Source organism: Crocodylus siamensis, chromosome 3 (genome assembly GCF_052110815.1).
Source record: "Crocodylus siamensis isolate JL-2025a chromosome 3, ASM5211081v1, whole genome shotgun sequence".
Classification (NCBI taxonomy): Eukaryota; Metazoa; Chordata; order Crocodylia; family Crocodylidae; genus Crocodylus; species Crocodylus siamensis.
In genome coordinates this window covers 242742293-242762625 of record NC_143397.1, presented here as the reverse complement: position 1 = coordinate 242762625, position 20333 = coordinate 242742293, and the positions used below count along the sequence as shown (strand labels likewise).

Genomic DNA, 20333 nt, shown 5'->3' with positions numbered 1-20333 from the left:
GCACTATAATGGTGAGGTTTAATGATGTTGGACGGCAGTTTACTGAAATGAACTTTAGGTAATGACCCAAGACACAACAGTTTGGAAGCAAGGGAAGAGAAAAAGGAAACCAAGCATACCATGCAGTAGATGAATTTAACAATAGCTTGTATACTTGCATCTGACATCAGTGTCTTGGCTCAGTAGCCAGGGATATCATAAAAATCACCATGTACAATTAGGCACAATCTGCGATTTGTATTTCATTTGAAAGCCAGAACTAACACACCACGGTTACTACATTTATTCTCGAGCTAGAGAGAGCATGGTCTTTCCAAGTCACGGTTGAAGCTGCTGTCTTGTGATGGGAAAAATCTTCTGTTTTCTGACTAATTTTTATAATGTTCCCTGCACCGAGTAAATTAGTTAGATTTACTTTTGCTTATGGCATTAGCTTTGGGGGAAAGACACAAAACAAAAGAATAAAAAAAACTATACATGCAGAAAAATGCATAACATGAGAGCTAAAGCTATAAATCCGATCACCCTGCATATCTGGACATGTTTGTTTGTATTCATTGAGGGGAAAAAATGAAATAAATCACATTTTAAATAGATCTCCCCATGGTAGCTGTTTTTGCTATATGCAGGAAGGGAAGGGAGGATTTTCAGGGTTATATATTTTTTCATTTTAGTTACAAGCGTTAAATTTTGCATCTGACTTTTGTATCACAGTTAGTTAAAAAAAGAACAAAACACAAACCAAAACCAATAAAATCCCATCATTGTTAAACAAAAACAAAAACAAAAAAATCACATGCCACTCTCTGATCCCACTTTAAGCACAATGTGCTCAAAGCACCCTTGCTCTATTTGGCCAAAGAAAGAGCAGTAATCCATGCACTGGTCTTTGCTTTTAAGCCAAATCTAAGAAACAAAAAACCTTAATCTTAGCAACAACAGGATTTGGCATTTTCAACCAGGAGCTTTTAACAGAAAAACCTTTTTTGGAAAAGTTAAAACCTCAGCAACCAACTTTTCAAAGCCTCTTTTGTGGAAGGAATGAGAGCTTTGCTTCAGGAAAGGTGGAGGAGCCCAAACATGTTCTGCATTCAGCCGCTCCATTCAGATGGAAGGTAGGTCGTCTCCCAGGGAAGAGTTTTGCGTTGCTCTTCCTCACTAGCACCAACCACAACAGCAGACAAAGGGACTATATTTACTACAGGCCAGGTTCTGTCGCTGGAGCAATTCCTTCATCCACATGGAGGCTTAATAAGACCACTAAGTAAAGCGCGAAGAGCCTGACCTGTAAGCTTTTTATTAAATGTGGATTTATATAACTTCCTATAGAACTTCCCTTTCACTCAGGCTTTATGTAAAATTATTAAAGCAGTACACAGAGGGTGACATTCACCCATTTTCAGGGCTCTGCATTCAGATGAGCCAGGTCTCTGCAGGTCTGGAAAGACTCCCTGCCTCATGAGGCTGCAGGCTTGAGGAGCTTTCTGTCCAGGAAATCATTTCCCACCCCCCACCTCAAGATCCATGAGTCAACCATAATTTGATGAAAACATGGGAAACCTCAGAATATATCACCTTTCCTGTGACTTCCCTACAAACAAACAAACAAACAAAAAGGAGCCCTAGATTTGGCTTGGCTCTTAATGGAAAAGCCTGACGGAGACCTCAGGATCTAGTAGATGTTATTAACAAGCAGATCTATGATGTCCAATGAGATATAAAGCTATTTTCATGACTTGGCTTACTGTGCTGGAAGTCCCCAAATGGCAGCTTTTCTCTACCGTCTTAGTTTTAAAAAAATAAAAGTGAAACCAACCCTAACCTGGCAGTGAACCTGTTCTGTGTCCTGTGTAAATGGAGTAAAAGTGAAATGTAAAAAAGTAAATACCAAACTGAATGCCATTAAAATAGTTTAGACAGAAAAATGTCACTGAGTTTCATTAATCATCCAGAGTGTTTCCCAGGACACAGGGATGGGTGTTGCTTTTGAATACCGGAGGTTAAATTCTTTTCTCATTTACACTGTTGCAACCAGATTGTAGCCTATGGCATTTTATCTCGACAAAGGGACTTTCGGTTGGATTTCATTGTTAGGCCTTTGTACTGGGAGTCAGTGTAAAGAGCTGAGACTGTGGGAAAAGCTCATCTCCCCTGACCTTTCCCCTACTAGAAGTTAGAAAAGGAGAATATGCATTAGAATTAGACCTTGCAGTCAATGAATTAACGGAAGTGTATAAAGCCTGCTCCATGTCTGGTTAAGGTGCATGGGAAGTTTTCCCTCGACTGTTATGGGAACTGGACTAATCTCATTCCTTAACCCTGTCTGGAGGGTGTATCCATGTTAAAATGATAGTCTGCATCTTCCTGGAATAAGTGCCTTATTGGTCCTGTTGAAATAAAGATGGCTTTGTATGCAAATCTTTTTGCAGGAATTAGATGCAGCTGTGATATGAGCAGGTTGGTGCAAGGACTTACTACACTGAGCATTTTGTTCCTCTCATGCCCTGGCCTTGCTGCCTTCCAAATATAAAGAGTGCTTTTTTTTTTTTCCCCTGCAGATTATTTCTCTTCACCCCACAGCCTTGCTCGTGCTGTTCTCTCCCTCATGTGGAACAGTAAAACACTTAAATCTTCATGAAATGGCACACTGCTGCGCAGACCGAGCAACAGAACAGGATGTGGTGGGAAGATGACAACTTCAGCATAGAGAGGGACTGCTCGCAATTAAATGCTGTCTGTCAGCATGAGCATCAAGCCCAGTCTGGAGAGCAGGGCAGCACTTTCCCATCCGCTGCATTGCAAATTGGGAGGAAGAGCCATTAAAACAGTTTCATCGAGTGCAGCCAAGTTGAAACAAGCACAGAGCCCTGCCCCCCATGCCTCTCTCTACTAAGCTGTGACAGCCTGTGGAGGAGGATGAACTGGAATGGCTAGGGGGCTTCCCTGCAGCTGCTGATGTGGTAGTGTCAGATTTCTGTCTGGCAGACAGCCCATAAAAGAAAAGAAAAGAAATATATATATATATAAAAGAGAAATGAATGATAGCATCTCACTCACTCTCCTGTCCCCTTTCCCCAGTTGGAATCAACTCACTTCGCCAGGCAGAAGAACATCTGTCGACGGAGCAGAGAACGTGTACAGCTGTCAGTTCTAACAGGTATTAAAATCATTATTATGAGCGCACACATCATTATCCGGAGCGTATTTTACACACCCGTTCCTGCAGAGCCATCCAGCAGGCCAGCGGCTTCCTCTACAGTCGATTCTACCGGGGGGATGATTTTCATCTAACAAGTGCAAAGGGTAGGAAAAATATCCATCTGCTCCCATTGCTGCTTCCTGAAGCGCAAGCTGCAAGAGTTCACTGCAAGGAGGGGATAATAGAGTCGCTTGCTTGAGCAGGGGCGAGGGGGAGCCTACTACCATCTTCCTCCTCCTATGGCCTGTTTAAAGGGATGGTAATTGTTTTACACAGGAACCGTAGCGCAAGGGGTCTTGTTTCACAAAACAAGCTAATTGTCTCCAGACTCCAGTTTAGCTGAGGTAAAAAACCTTTATGAGTAGCAGTAACAAATAAATCCACACAAGTGACTTTAGCGCCTCGTCCCTGTTAGTCACCTGCAGCTTCCCACTGTTTGGCAGTATGGCTGTTGAGCTGCAGCCCAGACACATGCCTCGGGGGAATGTCTTTGCCCACGTATTGAGGTCACTCACCATGATCACGTACTTCTAGAGCTGTGCCTGAATGAAGAGACAAAGGCCTCTCTGAACACGGTGGAAAGTAATCGACAGATCTCTAGAACAGGCTGTCCATCTGTGGACCGTGGTATTTGAGCACTGCACCATCTTTACAGATCCTCACGTTTCTGTGCAGAAGGGAAGTATTAGAGAGGCAAGTAGATGCAAACGCCTGTATCTTCAAAGACATGTATCTGCTTCTTTAAACTTTCAAATCCATCATTTTGACACCATGTATTTTCTCAAAACCACCACTCAGGCTGCTCGTAAACCACACAAACCTGAGTTTCTACTAGTAGACATCTGTAAAGCCACCGAAGTGCTGACACCAGCCAGCAGCTAACAAGCTAGTTGGAGCCCGAGCGCAAGGCTGACGCCCCGGAGCAGACTCTCAGACTAGGTTTTCCCCCACCTACTTTTCCAGCAGAGCCTGCTCTGTAGATGTGCTCACATCACTCCTGAACCAGAGGCTCCCTAGCTGGCTCTATTGTTAAGGCACATGGATCCAAGCACGTGATCCACAGTCTCGCCTCATACCCCAGATAAATGCTCGAAAGCCTCATGCCTAATATCAGGTCTTCTGGGTTTGTGTTTGTATATGCATGCTTGTACAGAAAAAAACGGGCTTAAGCACTCAGTCCAAGAGTTGGTACATGGCTGAGGATGCTGAGGAGAAGAGAGCACCAGCCTGGTCAGAAACAGGAGTCTTTAATCCTTACCCCTTTCCTCTGCATTTCATTCCTGGCTGTTTTTAGCTGCTCCCCATTCAGCTGGGGAGCTCCCTTCTCTAACCACCTTTTCTTTGGATGCTTAACTCTCCCCATGTATCCTATGAGGAGCCTGGATGTGCACTTCAGGGCAGGTGGCAGCTAAGCAAGGTTTCTGAAGATCTAAGTCAGAGGTCAGCAACGTTTTTGGGCAGAGTGCCAAAAACACCTGGAACCTCGACTTGTAAGACGTTGGTGTATCGGCGGGAAATGGGGGGTGGGGGAGCCACAAGGTGCCCAGTCCTTGTTGTGACAGTGCAGCCCTGGCCCTTTCCCCGCCACCATCTGCCCCGAGGCATGTATGCCAAGCAAAATGCCTTGGAGTGCCACACTCTGGCACCCGTGCTGGGGGTTGCCTATCTCTGATCTAAATTTTAGATACAGGCACCCATAAGGGCAGAGGTGGGACTCAGTGCTCAAATCCTTTGGTGGCCCAAGCCCTTAACACTTAATTGAAAACATGTAAAAGTCAACAGGAGACTCTACTGACATCACTGGTCTTTCAATCAGGCCCTTAATCTGATCCAGCCTGTGATCCCTGGCTAGGGACAGAAATTACACATAAACCAGTTTAAGTGATCAGAAACTGGTTTAAACCTGTAACAGAACAGAAGCTCAGTGGAAGTAAACCAATTTCAAAATGGCTGAAATTGGTTTAACATAAACCTGGTTGAATGTAGTATCAGACTTAACTCATTTGGATCAAACCGATTTATGAGACTTCTGTCCCAGACCCCTTCTTGGTTCAAGTTAAATCAGAGTCCCCCAGCATCCCAGCATGCTTTCCAGCCCGGGGCTGGACTGGGCTGTCTGCTCCAGATAGCAGGGCTGGCCCCACCCCTCTGCTCCCTCACTGGGGCAGTGAGGGCTGGCTGATGGGGGTGGAGGACAAGCCCAGTCTGGGGAGAGGGGACTGCCGCCAGGAAGGGAGGTTAAACACCCCTTTCCCCACTCAAACTTACTGCTGGCTGCGACTGTGGACTACAAATCCCAGAGGCACCTGGAAGCAGGAAGAGGAAGTGATGAGCAACCCTGCAGTGTCCTGCTGCTGTGACTCTAGACTGAAAATCCCAGCGACCTCGGGGGCAGCAGGAAGAGGAAGCTGAATTAAAGACAAATGTCTGTTCACTTGTGTTTCAATTTAATCTCTGCATCTTAGACCAACCTGCAAAGACAGAATCAATTCAGCCTTGAGCATTTTGACTATCTGTACTTAGCCGGAGAAGCAGTCACTGAAGGCAGTGATTACCCCATTCCTCTCTCCTCTTCTTTGCCATGTCTTACTCTCCAGAACTGAGGCAATGGTTAGAGAAGTGGGGGGTGTAAGAGAACTGCCTTCAGTAGATAGTCCTGAGCCAAAAAAAGCAGCCAAGCAAAGACTTGGGAGAAAAGGTTATTTATCTCTGCAAAGTGGCGATGTTGCAGTACAAACTTTGCTGCAGTTACTACTGCAGTGTCTTCTGGCAAAAAAACGGAAGAAAACTGGGCTATGCAAATGAGGAGTGATCTAGTGGTTAAAACAGAGACTGGGTTTCTTTCTCAGCGATGCTGCTCTTTGATGATCAACAGTTTTGGTATCTCACTTTATCCATCTGTACAGGATACATAATCATCCCTCTCACGAGTGTTCTGAAGCTTAATTATTCCTAGCAAAGCACTTTTAAGAGTCTTGGATGAGGGATGCCAGGTGAGCCCAAGCTGGGGCAGGCTTCACAGTTACTAGAGTGCTAGACAAAGTTATGAATTACATTATTCCTGTGATGCCCTCTGACTTCAATTGAGTCACTTCCCCTCTCCTCCTACCTCAGTTTCCCTTTTAAAATACATAGGGTCACTGGCTTCTCTCACAAGTATGCTGTGAGGATTAATTAATAAGTAAAATGTTTTGTTTGTATATAAGTGCTTTAATATTTAATGTTTAACTAGCAATAAGGAAATAAGCCAAGGGAAAGCTCATTCCCTTTGCTGAATGCTTTCTGTTTAGAGCTTTCCGGGCTGGGCTTTGATTGCTGTTTCTGTTTGAAGTCAGACCTACCTCCTCATGGCTGGAGAAAGAGACTTGTATATAGTGTCATAGGTGGGATTGGTACCTGGAGCTAGTATTCCTAATAGCCCAGACCTCTACTATACTGGATATAATGTAGTTGCTTTGTTTTTGTTTGCTGGAAACGTGCCCAAAAAACCCAGCAATCATGAAGTGAAGGCACAGAGCAGTAGTTTTCAACCTATTTTCATCTATGAACCCCTAAAAAATTTCAAATGGAGGTGCAGACCCTATTGGATTGTAAATATGGGTATTCACATACTTTGGACTGAGCATAGGCATCTTTTGCAGACCCTCTAGGACATAGCCTGCAGGTCCTCAGGGGTCTGCAGACCACAGGTTGACAGAAATATGGTTTGGACGCTTCAGTCAAAAACTGTGTGGCTTTGGCAGTCTAAACAATTTATTTTGCCACAGATTGCATTTAGTTACAAATCACAATGTTGAAAGTAGTTAGCTGAGTCCTAAGCTTCCAGCAGGATTTTCAGAAAAACTAATGTTCACTGATGTGATAGACATGGCAATTAGAGTCTCTCCTGACACTGTTTGACTTATGTGAGCTACACCTCTTTCCCCTTTCAGATCTTACCTGTAGCAACATGGTATGTGGTCAGACTCCATCAGGTAGAAACAGTCAGATTTCTGAAGAAATGTATGTACCTAAGTGGCACTGACCTGAACAAAAAATGCAGATAGGCACCCAGGGCTAGATTCACAAGACAGACCTGGCTGCTAGGCACCAGTGGGCAAAATTTAGATCCTAAAAACCCCCACCAATCCCTGAAGATGCCTAATCCCTGGGGGCCAAAGTTACCCCAGTAAAGGCCCTGGGTGCCTCCATGTTTGCTAGGGGTCATGTAAATCTTGACAGCACAGATCACCTCAGTGCTCACACCCAAGACCCAGTGGGATTCCCCAGATAGGTTTTCCTTTGCTTGTCAAGCCTGATCCAATAGATTATTAGGTTAAAGCTCAGGTAACTCCCTAGAAAGAGTCTCCCTTTACCCAAGAGCTTAGTGGTCACAGCAGTCACCTGGGGGTGGGAGACTTGCATTCAATTCCCTCTTCCGCCCAAGAGAAGATGAACCTCTGAGCCCACCCTCACCATTAGAATAGTATAAGGTATTCATGACTACGTCTCTAACACTTCTGATATTTTTTCCACTGCCATGGAAGGCAGGGACTGAAACCCAGCTCTCCCCCTCTGCCCCCCAGCTAGGGCCATCTTCTCACTTTGGCCTATTAAGTTCTTAATTACTCCGTGCACAGTGGAACCAGAGATTGATTCAACCCAGAATACTTTCTGGCCATGTGGTTAAGACACTTTTCTGGGTAACAGGACACGTGCAAGTCCCGACTGAACTGGGCTTCAAATCATCAGTTTGAACTACCATGCCCAGTTTAACTGCAAGTCTCCGTGGCTGCTGGGCATCAGGTGGTGATGCCACCTTCTTCTCTCAAGAAAGGGCTGACTTGTCTCAGATGCTCAACTACAGGGGAGTGTTCATGTCCATTAACCAGAGTGGTAGGAAGCACCTTGCTCCAGCTCGGTGTTAACTACCTAAGCCCTGCCCCTCTCCTCAGCATTTCCTACAGAGCTTGGGAGGCTAAACACAGACACCTGCTCACTTGTATGGGTCCCAGTCTTAGGTGCCTACCTTTCCCCATGCATTGAATAGGGAGCCTGGGCTCACAGCAAAACTGAGGGAAGAGCTTCTAGTAACTTTGGCAGGCATTTGGTCCCCTAATGTCCAAAGACTCGCTGCTTCTAATTGCATCTGTTGTTAAAGTGTGCTTGACGGATGAAGCAAGGGAGCAGCCATGATGTTCACATGCCCAGTGGAGCATAATTAACTTAAGTTCTCACACAGCTTTACTGAAAAAGAGAAATTAAACCTGCTAAATAATTAATCAGTGCGATTCAGCCTGTTGGCCAGTGTGATGTACAAAACTAGCACGCTTCTGTGGCAAGGTGCTCAACCCTTGCTGCTCTACATTACGGGCTTGTAACAAAAACCCTGGAGGGAGAAGAAGGGAAGTGAGAATTCTCCTCGCATTTAATAATCTTCCTTAAAAAAACCCAAACAAACAAAAAAACCCCAAAACCTAGGTCAGCTACCCAAATTCAAAGGAGCCTAAACTTTGATAGGAGTTTTAAACAATGCATATCTGGATCCAGATTTATGTCCAGGTTTGAAATGCATGTAAGGTAGCGTTAGATGCACAAAAGCAGATGAAGATCCTGCTGCTCTAGCCACTATGTATCTGGCCCCCAGAATGTAATGCTGGGTCCTAAATTATGCAGCTAGGTGCATAATAAAGCAAGGACAGGGTTGACCCCTCCAAATTCACAAAAGCCAAGACACTGAGCAGAGAGCTGCCAACAGGAAGCGCTGAGGACAGGCCAGTCTGAAACCCCAACCCTGGCTGAGGCTTACGTGCCTTATGCAGCATGGCCAAGCGAAAACGCACCCTCCTTCTGACATTCCTAACCCTAAATGTCCTACTGAAGGTACAGGTGCTTATGGCCTCTCTCAAACTGGCCAAACAAGGGTGACTTGGTTTCACAACCTGGCCAGCATAGAAGGAGGTGCCCTATTTCATCCAATAGATCACACTGTAGTCATGCTCAATCTTTCTGGCTCAAGAAATGGCATGGCGTCAGCAGGGAGGGGGAAGAAGAATGCTGGTTAGAGCCATTTGCTAGGAATTTGGATATTTAGGTTCAACCCCCCTGTGAGAATATGTTTCTTATTCCTTGATCAAATGTCCTATTCCTTGGGCTAAAAGGTGGGTATTTTAGCCACCTTTGGCCAGTTATGTTCACAGCTGGAGGCTGTAATTCTAGGATGTAGGAGAAAGGAGCTCATGTTCTTGGTCCAGGGTCCCTTTCATTATGTAATATTGTTCAAGGCAGGAGCTTTGGTTATGGATCAAGATTCTGTTGTGCGCAGCTCTGCACAAAACCAGAACGAAGAAGGGCCCTGTGTCCGAAACCTCCAGCTGGTCCTCTCCCCCACACAGGCAGCCCGTTTCCACAACGCACTGCTCCAGGAGACTCCAGGCAGTGCCCGGCTCCCATCTCATACCCAGCCCACTTTGCAGTAATTCTTGCCGTCAGCTGCAGCGTTAACATCAGAGGTGGGGAACCTGAAGGCAACTCTTCCATCCCACTTCTTAGTGCCCACTGCTGGGGTGACATGGGGCCACTTTCTTGTTGGGATAACCCTGAGCTGCACGTTTGGGTCAGTCAATTCCAAGTGACACAGCACTCTGGTCCCAGACATTTCCTCTGAAAGGTTTTTACACAGGGATCAGAGCTGCCAGCCTTGCCTTAACACGGCGGTTCTCAACCGGGGTGATCCAGCACCGTGGGTTGCTTTTAAGTGTGTTGTGGGGTGCCGCACTGTGTTAGCACTGCTAGGCATAGCCAATAGGATTCACAAGACAAACCCAGAGATTTCAAAGGGGAATCCTCAGTGTTAAAAACAGGATGACCTATTGTGATCCGAGTTCTCAGCAACAGGAAAATGCCTCTATTATTTTTTCCATAGTCAAAGAATTGCGTGAAAGCAACAAGCTGATGTTTCCTGAGGGTGGGGGGGTGTGGGGCTTCAGTCTAAAAAGCTTCACAGAACTCGCAGAGAAGCAGGCCTGGGAGGGCCCTCCAAAATCACCTAGTTCAGCCCCCTGCCTGAGGCCGGATCATGCCTGTCCATACCATCCCATACAAACATAATCAACACTCAATACAAGCCTGCCTCCAACCCTGGTGCAACACAGCCCTCCCACCCTAACCTGCCACAGGTAAAGCAGGGGCACCACAGCAGCCGAAGTCCTGCTTCTGTGGAAGGCCAATACGCCCTCCACACGGCTCCTACTTCAGAGAGAGGGAAACCCCCACAGGCCCTACCAACCTGACCAAGGGTGCAGTTCCTCCCGGCCCCCAAACCTGGTGCTAGGTCTCATGCCCAGCAGAGGGGCAAGCCCCTCCAGCCAGCACCGCCCGGCTGTGCTCCAGCTGGAGCGCTGGCACAGCCCAGCTGCCCCCAATGCTTCTTAAAAAACACACTGACACGCGGAGCAGAAAGGTGAGGGGGGAGCAACCAGCAAGGCCCAGAAGCCACAACAGGAGCTGGGCCCAAATCCCCCCTCACTGAGCCTGCAGGCAGCCCGGGCCCTGCCTCCAAACAGCCCCCGCCTCCCAGGCACCATGCAGCTGGGTGGGGGTCCCAACTCCTGCCTGGGGGGGTGCCAGGTGGGGGCCCCAGCTCCTGCCTGGGGGGGGGGGTCCCTGGAGGACGTGTCCAGCTGCTATGCGAGGGCGGTGCTGGGTGGGGAGTACCCCAGCTCCTCGCCGCCGGAGGGAGGGCGGGGGGCCGGCGCCATGGCGGGGCGGGGCGGGGCGGGGCGGGGCGAGCCGCACGCCGGCGCGGGTGGCGGCCCGGGACGGGGCCGGGACGAGCGCGGAGGAAAAGGCGCGCGGGCGCTTTAAATGCTGGGGGCTGAGCTCCCGCCGGGGCGCCCGCACACGCCGCCGGAGCCAGCAGCCCTCCCTCCCCGGTCTCCGCTTGTTGCTCAGCCCCGGCTGCAGGCAGGCGCCGGAGCCCGGCCCGAGAGCCGCCAACAGGTGCCCGGGCCGGCTCCCGCCCCGCTCCGCCCTGCAGCCGGGAGGGGCATGGGGAACCAGGTGGAGAAGCTGACCCACCTGAGCTACAAGGAGGTGCCCACGGCGGACCCGGCGGGCGCGGAGCGCGACGACGGGCCCCGCATCGGCGTCTCCTACATCTTCTCCACCGACGACGAGGAGCTGGAGCCGGGGCAGGAGGCGGGCGGCGGCGGCGAGCAGCAGCCCTACGACCCGCGGCTGCACGAGCTGGAGTGCTCCGTCTACTACCGCGACGAGTGCATCTACCACAAGGGCTTCTCGCCGCCGGACGCCGCCGACCTGAGCACGTACAGCGCCGAGCACCTGCTCAGCCGCTGCCAGCCGGGCGACCTGGTGGAGTTCGTGTGCCCGGCGCAGTACCCGCACTGGGCCGTGTACGTGGGCGACTTCCAGGTGGTGCACCTGCAGCGCCTCGAGGTGCTCAGCAGCTTCCTGACGGACGCCAGCCAGGGCCGGCGCGGCCGCATCGCCAACGCGCTGTACCGCTACCCCGCGCTCAGCCCCGCCGCCGTGGTGCGCAACGCGCTGGAGCAGGTGGGCTGCAAGGAGCGCGAGCTGAGCTGGCGCAACTCCGAGTGCTTCGCCGCCTGGTGCCGCTACGGCCGGCGCGAGTTCAAAATCGGCGGCGAGCTCCGCATCGGCAAGCAGCCCTACCGCCTGCACCTGCGCCTGGGCCCGCGCCGCGCGCACACGCTCGAGTTCCAGAGCCTGGAGGACCTCATCATGGAGAAGCGCCGCAACGACCAGCTCGGCCGCGCCGCCGTCCTGCAGGAGCTGGCCGCCCACCTGCAGGCCGCCGAGGAGGACGAGGAGGAGGAGGGGGAGGGCGGCAAGCAGTAGCCCCCCGGGGCTGCGCCGGCTGAGGGCAGAACCCGGGGGACGCGGCCCCTTGCTCCGAGGCGGCCGCCGGACCCGGGGCCCGGGCTCTGCAGGTGCATGATTTCCACCCGTCTGGCTCGGGTGCCAGCCAGGCCTAGTGCTCCCTGGCACTGCTTTCACCTCCCGGACAGGCCTGGTGCTGCCTGGCATCCGCCGTCTTCAGGTGCCAGCCAGGCCTGGGGCTCCCTGGCGCTGTTTCCACCTGCCAGTGACGTCTGGCACTACACGGCGCACACGATTTTAAGGTGACGGCCAGGTCTGGTGCAGCCCGGTGCCCACGGGTTTCAGGTGCCAGCCAGGCCTAGTGCTCCCTGGCACTGCTTTCACCTCCCAGACAGGCCTGGTGCTGCCTGGCATCGGCCGTCTTCAGGTGCCAGCCAGGCCTGGGGCTCCCTGGCATCATTTCCACCTGCTAGTGACTTCTGGCATGACCTGGTGCCCACAATTTTAAGGTAACGGCCAGGTCTGCTGCAACCTGGTGCCCACAGGCTTCAGGTGCCAGCCAGGCCTAGTGCTCCCTGGCACTGCTTTCACCACCCAGTTGGGCCTGGCACTCCCTGGCATCCACAGTTTTCAGGTGTCAGAAAGGCCTGGCGCTACCCAGCACCCACTGTCTTCAGGTGCTACTCGCTTCAGTGGGAGCTGAGGCCAACCAGCACTTAAACAGGAGCCAGCACCTGGCAGGATGCAGCCTGGTAGTGTGCACAGGCAGGATCCATTGTTGTCACTGGCAGTGCATTGATTTTTTTTTTCTTCCCTTTCCCCCTCTCCCTCCTCTTTTGGTAGTTGAGTTCCTACTGATATCATGGCAAGAGTCTCCTGACTTGGCAGGAGACCTTTTATGCATCCCTTTGAGGATGGGAAGCCACAACTATGAAGGTGAAATGGGGTTTGATGCGTCCGATTAATGTCCTATTTGAAGGAGACTCTGTATGGTTGGCTTTTAAGTACAGTAGGACTGATGAATTGCCCTGAAGGGGTGAGGAGGAAAATCCAGCAAGCCTGGATGTAATCGGGACTCTAACTTGTTCAGTGTGATGTGTTTTTTAAATGCTAGTGCTCATGAAGCCCTTGATCTTGCTCCAGTGAAGTTAGTTGGTTTCTGTGGGAGCAGGGTTTGGGGCCTTGAAGCAGGTCTTTGGCTACCTTAATGTATTCAGAGAAGTTCGAGGGGTGGTTTTACATTCTGGCCAAACTCCAGAGGCTCCAGCTGGTCTGAATGTTGCATTTGGTCTGTTTTGATGCTGTAGTGTGCATGGGAGTTTGCAGAAGCTTTTAATCATCAGGAATACAACCTGTGTGAGATCCCACTGGCTTGGATGTATGGGCTAGTGGTTAACTGGTAAATCTCAAATGGTGAGATCAAGGGGGCCTTCTGCAAAGGTTTCAAAGCAGAGCTAAATCAGGAAATATTTGGGAGGGGAAAAGCCCCATGTTTAGGGCAAGAGAAGGAAGGAAGTTCTCAGACTGGGAAGTGCATTCAAACCTGGGGAAATTCTGTTTTCTCTCACTACAAGTAAATCCCTAATGAGGAAACAGTTCGAAGTTCTGCTTTCCCCTTAGGTTTTCATGGTACAGAGATGAGCAGAGGAAAGAGGAAGTAGTCATCTTTTGTGTGACCCGTCTTTAAAGTGGCTTGAGTAGCCTTGTCAACTAAATAAATGTATGTGGAGGGCAAGGTTTCACCTGCCTCTCTCACTTCCTACCTACTTCTACATAGAGCAGTTTCTTTTGAACTCTTATCTCCACTCCTCCCTCCCATTTGGGTTCACAGGAATACCAGATCTTTATTGCAAGAGTCTAAATATTTTTTGGTATATGCTGCTTCTGTGGACTGTTAATATGTTCTTCCACCCCCCCACCCTTTAAACCCATGGCTTTAGAAGCCAGTTTGAGGATGAGCTGGAGTTCATTTATAGAGTGGAAATTAATAGTTTGAAGGAAACTTACAGTGTAATTAAGCAGTGTATTAAAAGTAATTGTTTTCCCTGCAGTTGTTTACTCTGCTGCTTGCAGCATAGCTGTACACAGCAATCTCTGTTTCTCAAGATTAGGGAGAGAAGTCTGTCAATCACAAATAAGCAAATACCCACTTTGAATAATTAAGACTATATAAAGTAGCTTTCATGTGTATGAAAAGAAAATGGGATCCAGATAGATTTCCATTATTGAGACTCTTAAGCCCTGCCTTCCAAAAGAAAGTACTTTTGTGTTAGGAAGAAACTTATTTATGGGGGGGGGGTAGCTCTTTAGGGTTACACAAAACACACTGTACCTTTTTCCCCTTAAATTTCCATGTTTTATTTTTGGTTTTGGAATGCTTCTAAGGAGAATTTGTTTAACATAAAGCTCCCTTTATAATGCGGTAGCTCAGGCTTCTGTACTGATGGGTTGTTTTTTTTTTTTTCCCCCCCTGAATATGCAGTTGAGTCATACTCCAGTTACTGTGATCATTAAGCACACATGCTACACTGCTCAAAAAGTATGAGAATTAGCCACATCTTAACTGTGATAAGGTCAACATGTGGCTGTCAGCACAGTTTTACTAACTCTGCCACCGTTAAAGTGTTTAAGGCTGAACCTGTCACTGATGCTTTCCTAAACAAGACTGAAGGGAAGCATTTTGATCTATCAAGTTTATTTCAGGAGGAATAAGACAGATCTAGGATTAAATCGAGACCACAAACACATGTTTAGCTGCTGTTCCTTTTAGTCCTGAAATCTTTTACATAACAAATATTATTTCGCTATGTAATATATGGATGTAAAATAATATTTTCTTACACCTATTTTTGGAAGCTTAAAAATAATTCCATCATAAGAATCTTACATTTTTTGAAAGTAAGCTGTTATGCACATTATTTTGGATGGATTTATTTTTGTCATCGGTGATCTAAAGTATATGCTAGGTCATACAATGTAGGAACAGGTATAGATGTCAAGTATTATGTATCTACAGGGTACTGAACAGTAAGTTAGTTGTGAAAATATATTCCTCCTCCCCTCCCCCGCCCCTCCCGCCTTTGTGTCTGAAACATCAGAAGAGCGTAACATTTTTAAGCATTTCCTCCTCCTCTTGATGCATCTCAAATTCTGTTCTGATTTTTAAATAAAGACAACCCCTGCTCCTTTCTGGAGGACGGAGAGCAAAGCCTGTTCCAGTCTAAGTGAAGCAGCTTTGTTTCATGCAGAGCTTTGTGTACCGCTGGGCTCATCGCAGTCTAGTGTAAATTGCATCTGATCATGAGGCCAGAGTGGAATAGCAAAGCTCAAGATGCTTTCCTAAAGTGCAGTGGGGAAGCTCTTCCAATAGCCAAGCCCACAAGAGAGACCCTTACCAGCTCTTTCTTGCTGGAGTGCAGAACTGTTTATGCTGTAAAACCTAGAACATCCTGTCTCTTCTTTTTCTGCACCTGGAATAAAGATGTGCTTGCAGTTAAAATGTAGAGCTTGCATAAATGTGACTTACAGAGGAGTTTTAGGAAGTGGGGGTTTCTATTGTCTCCTATTGCTCTGCTTTCTTTGTTTGGGTTTTTTGTCTTTTTTTTTTTTTTCTTTAAAGGCCTGAAAGGTATGAGTAAGGTAAATAAGCAACAAAAATAGCAAATACCTGCAGTATCATGTCTGCTCTGCCTGGTATTATAAAATAGCTTTGGAAGTGGGCTGGGTCATATTATGATCTCACACCTTTAATTAAAGGGATGTGGTGGTTGAATGTTTAACAGGAATATTCCCCCCCTCCCCCCCCCCCCCAATTGATTCAAGCAGTGCTGTTTAATGGGTGTTAACAAGCACCAATAAAACCAGCTTTATGCAATCTGATTAAAAATCATTCTTGTACTCCGGCTGAGCTTTGAGTTTTGTGGGTCCGCAGGAATACATAAAGAGCATTGTAGTTGCTCACCTTGCTCTTGTGTGAGATGTAATGTCCTCCGCCCTGTGTGTCACTTCCTGCAGAATCCACCTGGGCAGGCTATACTTGTATTTGTAATATTTTTATGTTTAAAATCTCTTGAGAGAACAGGTTTTTTGTTCAGTCCTTCCAGGCTCTTGTTGTACCTCAAAAGGAGTGTGGCAATGAGTGGGTCCAACTTCTTAAGTTTTCCCCTGCAGGTCACATTTAAATACAGGAAACTCAGGCCTGATTCTTCCATGACTAAGTGCCATTCAGCCAGGGTCTTAAGTGTGCACTTCCCTTTCAGCCTGTGCACAGCGTCTTGAAATCAATAGGGCTGTGCAGGCCTTTGAAGTTAGGTGCATGTTTACACTCCTTGCTGTATAAGGACCTGGAGGTCTGCACTAAGACCTGCACTGAGAAGGGAGGACATGATTTTTGCAATAATCTACTTGAGGGAGGGTAAAGGGAAATTTTCCCTTCAGGGCTTTAAAGCCAGCATTTCAACACCACTTTTTTTGTCTAGTCCTGTAACCACCTTTTTCTAAACATTTTCAAATTAATAGGCTTAAAGAAGAGCTGTATCTTTTTTTTTTTTTTTTTTTTTTGCAAATGCATAATTATATATGAATTCACTCAGGTGGGAATTCCCATGGGCACTGAGGGTACTACTCTGGTGGGTAACGTTATACATGTGCTTAGGCTTGGCAAGACTTGGCCCCAGCTGTATTGATGTAGCTCCAGTTAGGAGGTACAGACAAGCAGTCTATTTCCCCAGACTGCCCCTGTGTTCAAGGAAAATGATTGTTCTTGGAAAAGGCCTTATGAGAGAACCTACAACTGCCCTTGGGTTAAAGATCTTTGAAAGTATGATTGAAGCATTTATTTTTGATGGCAAGAAGGGGGAAATTAAATTTAGAACAACTTCAGTTTACCTTCATAGAGAATCGGGCATTGATAAAGTGTTGATTTTAGAGCTACTCTTAAGGATGTCCAGTGTGGCAGAATGGGGGTGTTCTTGAAAAACAGTGCTAATGCATTACAAAATTATATTTTCTTAATTGAAAAGAATATTTTCTTCAGATTGTGGATCTAACCTTTCAGCTCTGCACAGCTTTTTTTTTTTTTTTTTTTAACATCAGTGAGACAACTCATTCCTCCCTTTTAAATAGTTTTCAGATTTAAATTTAAAGAGATCCCCCACCTTCCTCCTCCCCCAACCTGGGAGAAATATATTCCAAACTTTAAACGTGACGTGTTTTCTTCAGTCCTTCCAGAAGGCTCGTCCCTGGTGTGCGTGAGGTTTGTTTGTCAGGTGATTTGCCACCTGTGCTTTTTGACAATTAACTGCACCAACCATAATTACAACAGCCATGTGGGAACAAATATTTTTGAGAGCAAAATTTTAATTTTATATGACAGATCAGATATGAATAACAAAGTAGATGTAGGAAATCAGTAGTTTCTAAATGCAATTTCTTATTCTTAAGGAGTCTATCATTCAAGTACGTGCATTCAATCAACCAGTCTTAAGAGTTTAAGTGCAGTGATAAGGTCACATATCATTGAACAGGCATATGCTTTTAAACACATTTTTACTTGTGAATAAAAAAAATCAGGGTAACTACAAACACCAGTGGCTTAGACAGTTCTTCTCCATTAGTATAAAATTGGGAGTTTTCTTTACACATACTTGAAGTTTTTTAATGTTGTAACACTTCATGAAATCATCCACGATAACAAGTGTAATCACACCAATGATTTTTTTTCATGAGCCTTTTCTGTAAGTTGTCTCTTGTCAGTAAATGTTGAATTGTTAGCGCAAATTTCTTTTCCTGAGAGAGAAGTACAGACTATTGATTGTACCATTTCCTTCAAAATGAAGGGCATTGCATAGCAATTAAAAAGAAATAAAAGATTTATAATATCTTTTAAACATGTCTTATTTTATTAACCATGTATTTTTCCTCTGGCTTGTTTGAGAAATTGTAGTGTTTTGTGTCTCAAATTGCATGCAGCAGTTACAACATGTGCTTTTTTTTCCAGGTGACTACATTTCACATGAAAATCTTTGGTTGTATCCTAGCTGTCAAGGGAGAGGAAAACTAATCTCTCTGCTGTCTGAGATCATCATTTGGTCTCACTGACACTAGCTCCATTGAATCCAAGGATCGGGCCCATAATTTAATTTTGAAGGTGGGAAATGCATTCAGCAGAAGATCATACCGCATTAGTTGGCAATCATGCATGTCCTGGCTGCCAACAATTATTAAAGGAACAGATGTACTTTCTGTGAGTGAGAAATGGGAGCGCATTAGAACTCACTAAGAGTCTATATAAAATCTGTATAACTGTTCAGTTTGTGTGATGCTTCATGTCACAGAAAAGCTAGGGCTGTTACTAGATCTCCGTTCTGCCCTCTGGTGAGAGCTCAGATCAGCCACTTAAGTTTTAATATTGAAGGTTATGAGGGTTATTCATAGTAATAAGACTCTATCCCTAGGGTGAGTGTTCTTAATTTGTCATGCCTTGTACTGTACGTATACACTACTGACAATATGTAACGAGCACGGCATACTTGTTCCCGAGCATGACTTGAAAGCTGCTTGTACTTCATGCGAATGGATTCCCTCTGCATACACAAGACCAGCCAGAGGTACTTTATCTGTTGCAAAATCCCTTTGGTTTTGCTCAACTTACTAACAGAACATTTAATTCTTTCAAGGGTTGAAGCTGTCCTTCCCAGTCTAGATAAAGTATCATAAATATGATTAAAGTGGGTTGCTGGTCTTGGGGTCAAGGCCCTTGACTGTGATTCTGACTGGCCTTCGGTCTGTGACTGTTGCAGGCTTCTTGCATGCTTTTAAGCAAGTCACCTGAGGGACTTGGGTGTTGCAGTAGCAAGCTTTGCAGTGTCTTCAGGGTGATTGGGCGAGATCTGCAAAGAGGGCACAGAGCCAAACTGAAAGAGGAAAAGGTGTTGCGCACTTAAATATAGACATAAATGCAATGGCAACAGCTACTGTGTTCTTTTAAAATGTATTTCATTTAGTACCTGTTTCATGTACAGTGCATAAACCATCCTTGGAGTATGGGCTTGGATGCCCTCAGGCAGACTTATTTTTATTTAGCATATGCAGTTTTAGGATATTGTCTTGAAGATGGCTGAAGCAATGTCATCACCAGCGTGAAGAACTTGAAGGCCACCAGGTAACACTGTATGGACCCAAATCACTAGTCAACAATGTTTCTTGTGCAGATGAGAGAACCAAACCCAATTCTTCCATCCTGGGTCCATGCTCTAAATACTATGAGCACTCGTACATGTGCTTTGGTGCAGGAGTGGGGGGCGGGGGGGCTTTAATTAGAGTGGCTCCAAGGGCCACTCTAATTAAAGCGCGCAGTGTTTCATGTATTGGTCTCCCCATGGTTCAAAATGGCAGTGGGGGTGCTTGAACTAAAGCTTGTTTGACGAGCTTTAGTTGAAGTGCCCCTTCCTCCATTTAGAAGTGTGGGGATGCTGATGCATAAGATGCAGGAGGCTGCTACAGTATGGTAATTACTATGCTCAATTAATTGAGTCTGTCCTTGTGCTATAATTGCAGCATGTTGGAGCAGCATGTCTATGGGCACCCTATAGTACTGTATGGAAAGAGGGAGCTTGTTGCCTCCATGGCTCTAGTCTTAAAAGATTTTACACATCGCTCCATCAGTTAGGCATACGCTAAAAACACCTACCGCCTCACTTGAAGTCCTCCAGCCTTCTCTCTGTGGCTCAAAGGCTATTAGGCAGAAGCAGGATAGATTTGCACCTTTAAAAACAAAGTCCAGAAACAAAGTTAACTTGGAAGTGCCAACTGTCTGAGATACAGGGCATTGCCCTGTGGCTCAAGTTCAAATCCCAGCTGCTAATAACTGTGAACAAAGACTTGCTTCCCAGGCATGCGTCCTACTACTAGAAATAAGACTGACAGCAAGACAGTTTAGGGTGCTTAAGGAATTGGGGTCCTTTTGGGGAGGCGTTGGCCTACACTATGTGGGCTGGATCCAGCATATAGAGCAGCAGGGCTTTGCCTGTGCCTGTGCCAAGCAGCTACAAGCCAGTGCCACTCCCCCAAGTTCTTCCTCTTCTGGGCTGGCAGCTCCTAGCTACTCAAGCTGGAGTTGGGTTGTTCTGCCCTGGAGCTTTTTGAGGGTTTTGACCCCTGCTTTTGGGGAATGTCTATTTTAAGATTCCCGGTTCAAGGCCTTGGGAGCTTGGCTTGAGCAGGGTCTCTGAGCCCTGGGTCAACACTGGTGTTCAGCTCAGTGCCTGTCCCGTGGGGGAACCGTGAATGCTTT

General features: G+C 47.0%; 1 protein-coding gene and 1 long non-coding RNA gene across 2 annotated transcripts; one reads left to right on the top strand and one right to left on the bottom strand.

The window, feature by feature from the left end:
• Positions 1–3851: 3851 nt before the first annotated feature.
• On the bottom strand, positions 3852–7600 carry LOC149869625 (uncharacterized). The gene is made up of 3 exons (XR_016441498.1): positions 7139–7600; positions 5468–5505; positions 3852–3866 (listed from the first exon to the last, which is right to left on the bottom strand). It is a non-coding gene; the product is annotated as an uncharacterized LOC149869625 (long non-coding RNA).
• A 3386-nt stretch (positions 7601–10986) lies between these two features.
• LRATD2 (LRAT domain containing 2) lies at positions 10987–12202 on the top strand. Its single transcript, XM_090040637.1, has one exon. It carries the CDS (start codon positions 11045–11047, stop codon positions 12056–12058), a length of 1014 nt encoding a protein of 337 aa, XP_089896763.1. The 5' UTR covers positions 10987–11044; the 3' UTR covers positions 12059–12202.
• The last annotated feature ends 8131 nt before the right edge of the window (positions 12203–20333 follow it).

Coding starts and splice junctions, on each gene's coding strand:
- LRATD2 (XM_090040637.1), top strand. CDS start 11,045: ATGCTGGGGGCTGAGCTCCCGCCGGGGCGCCCGCACACGCCGCCGGAG.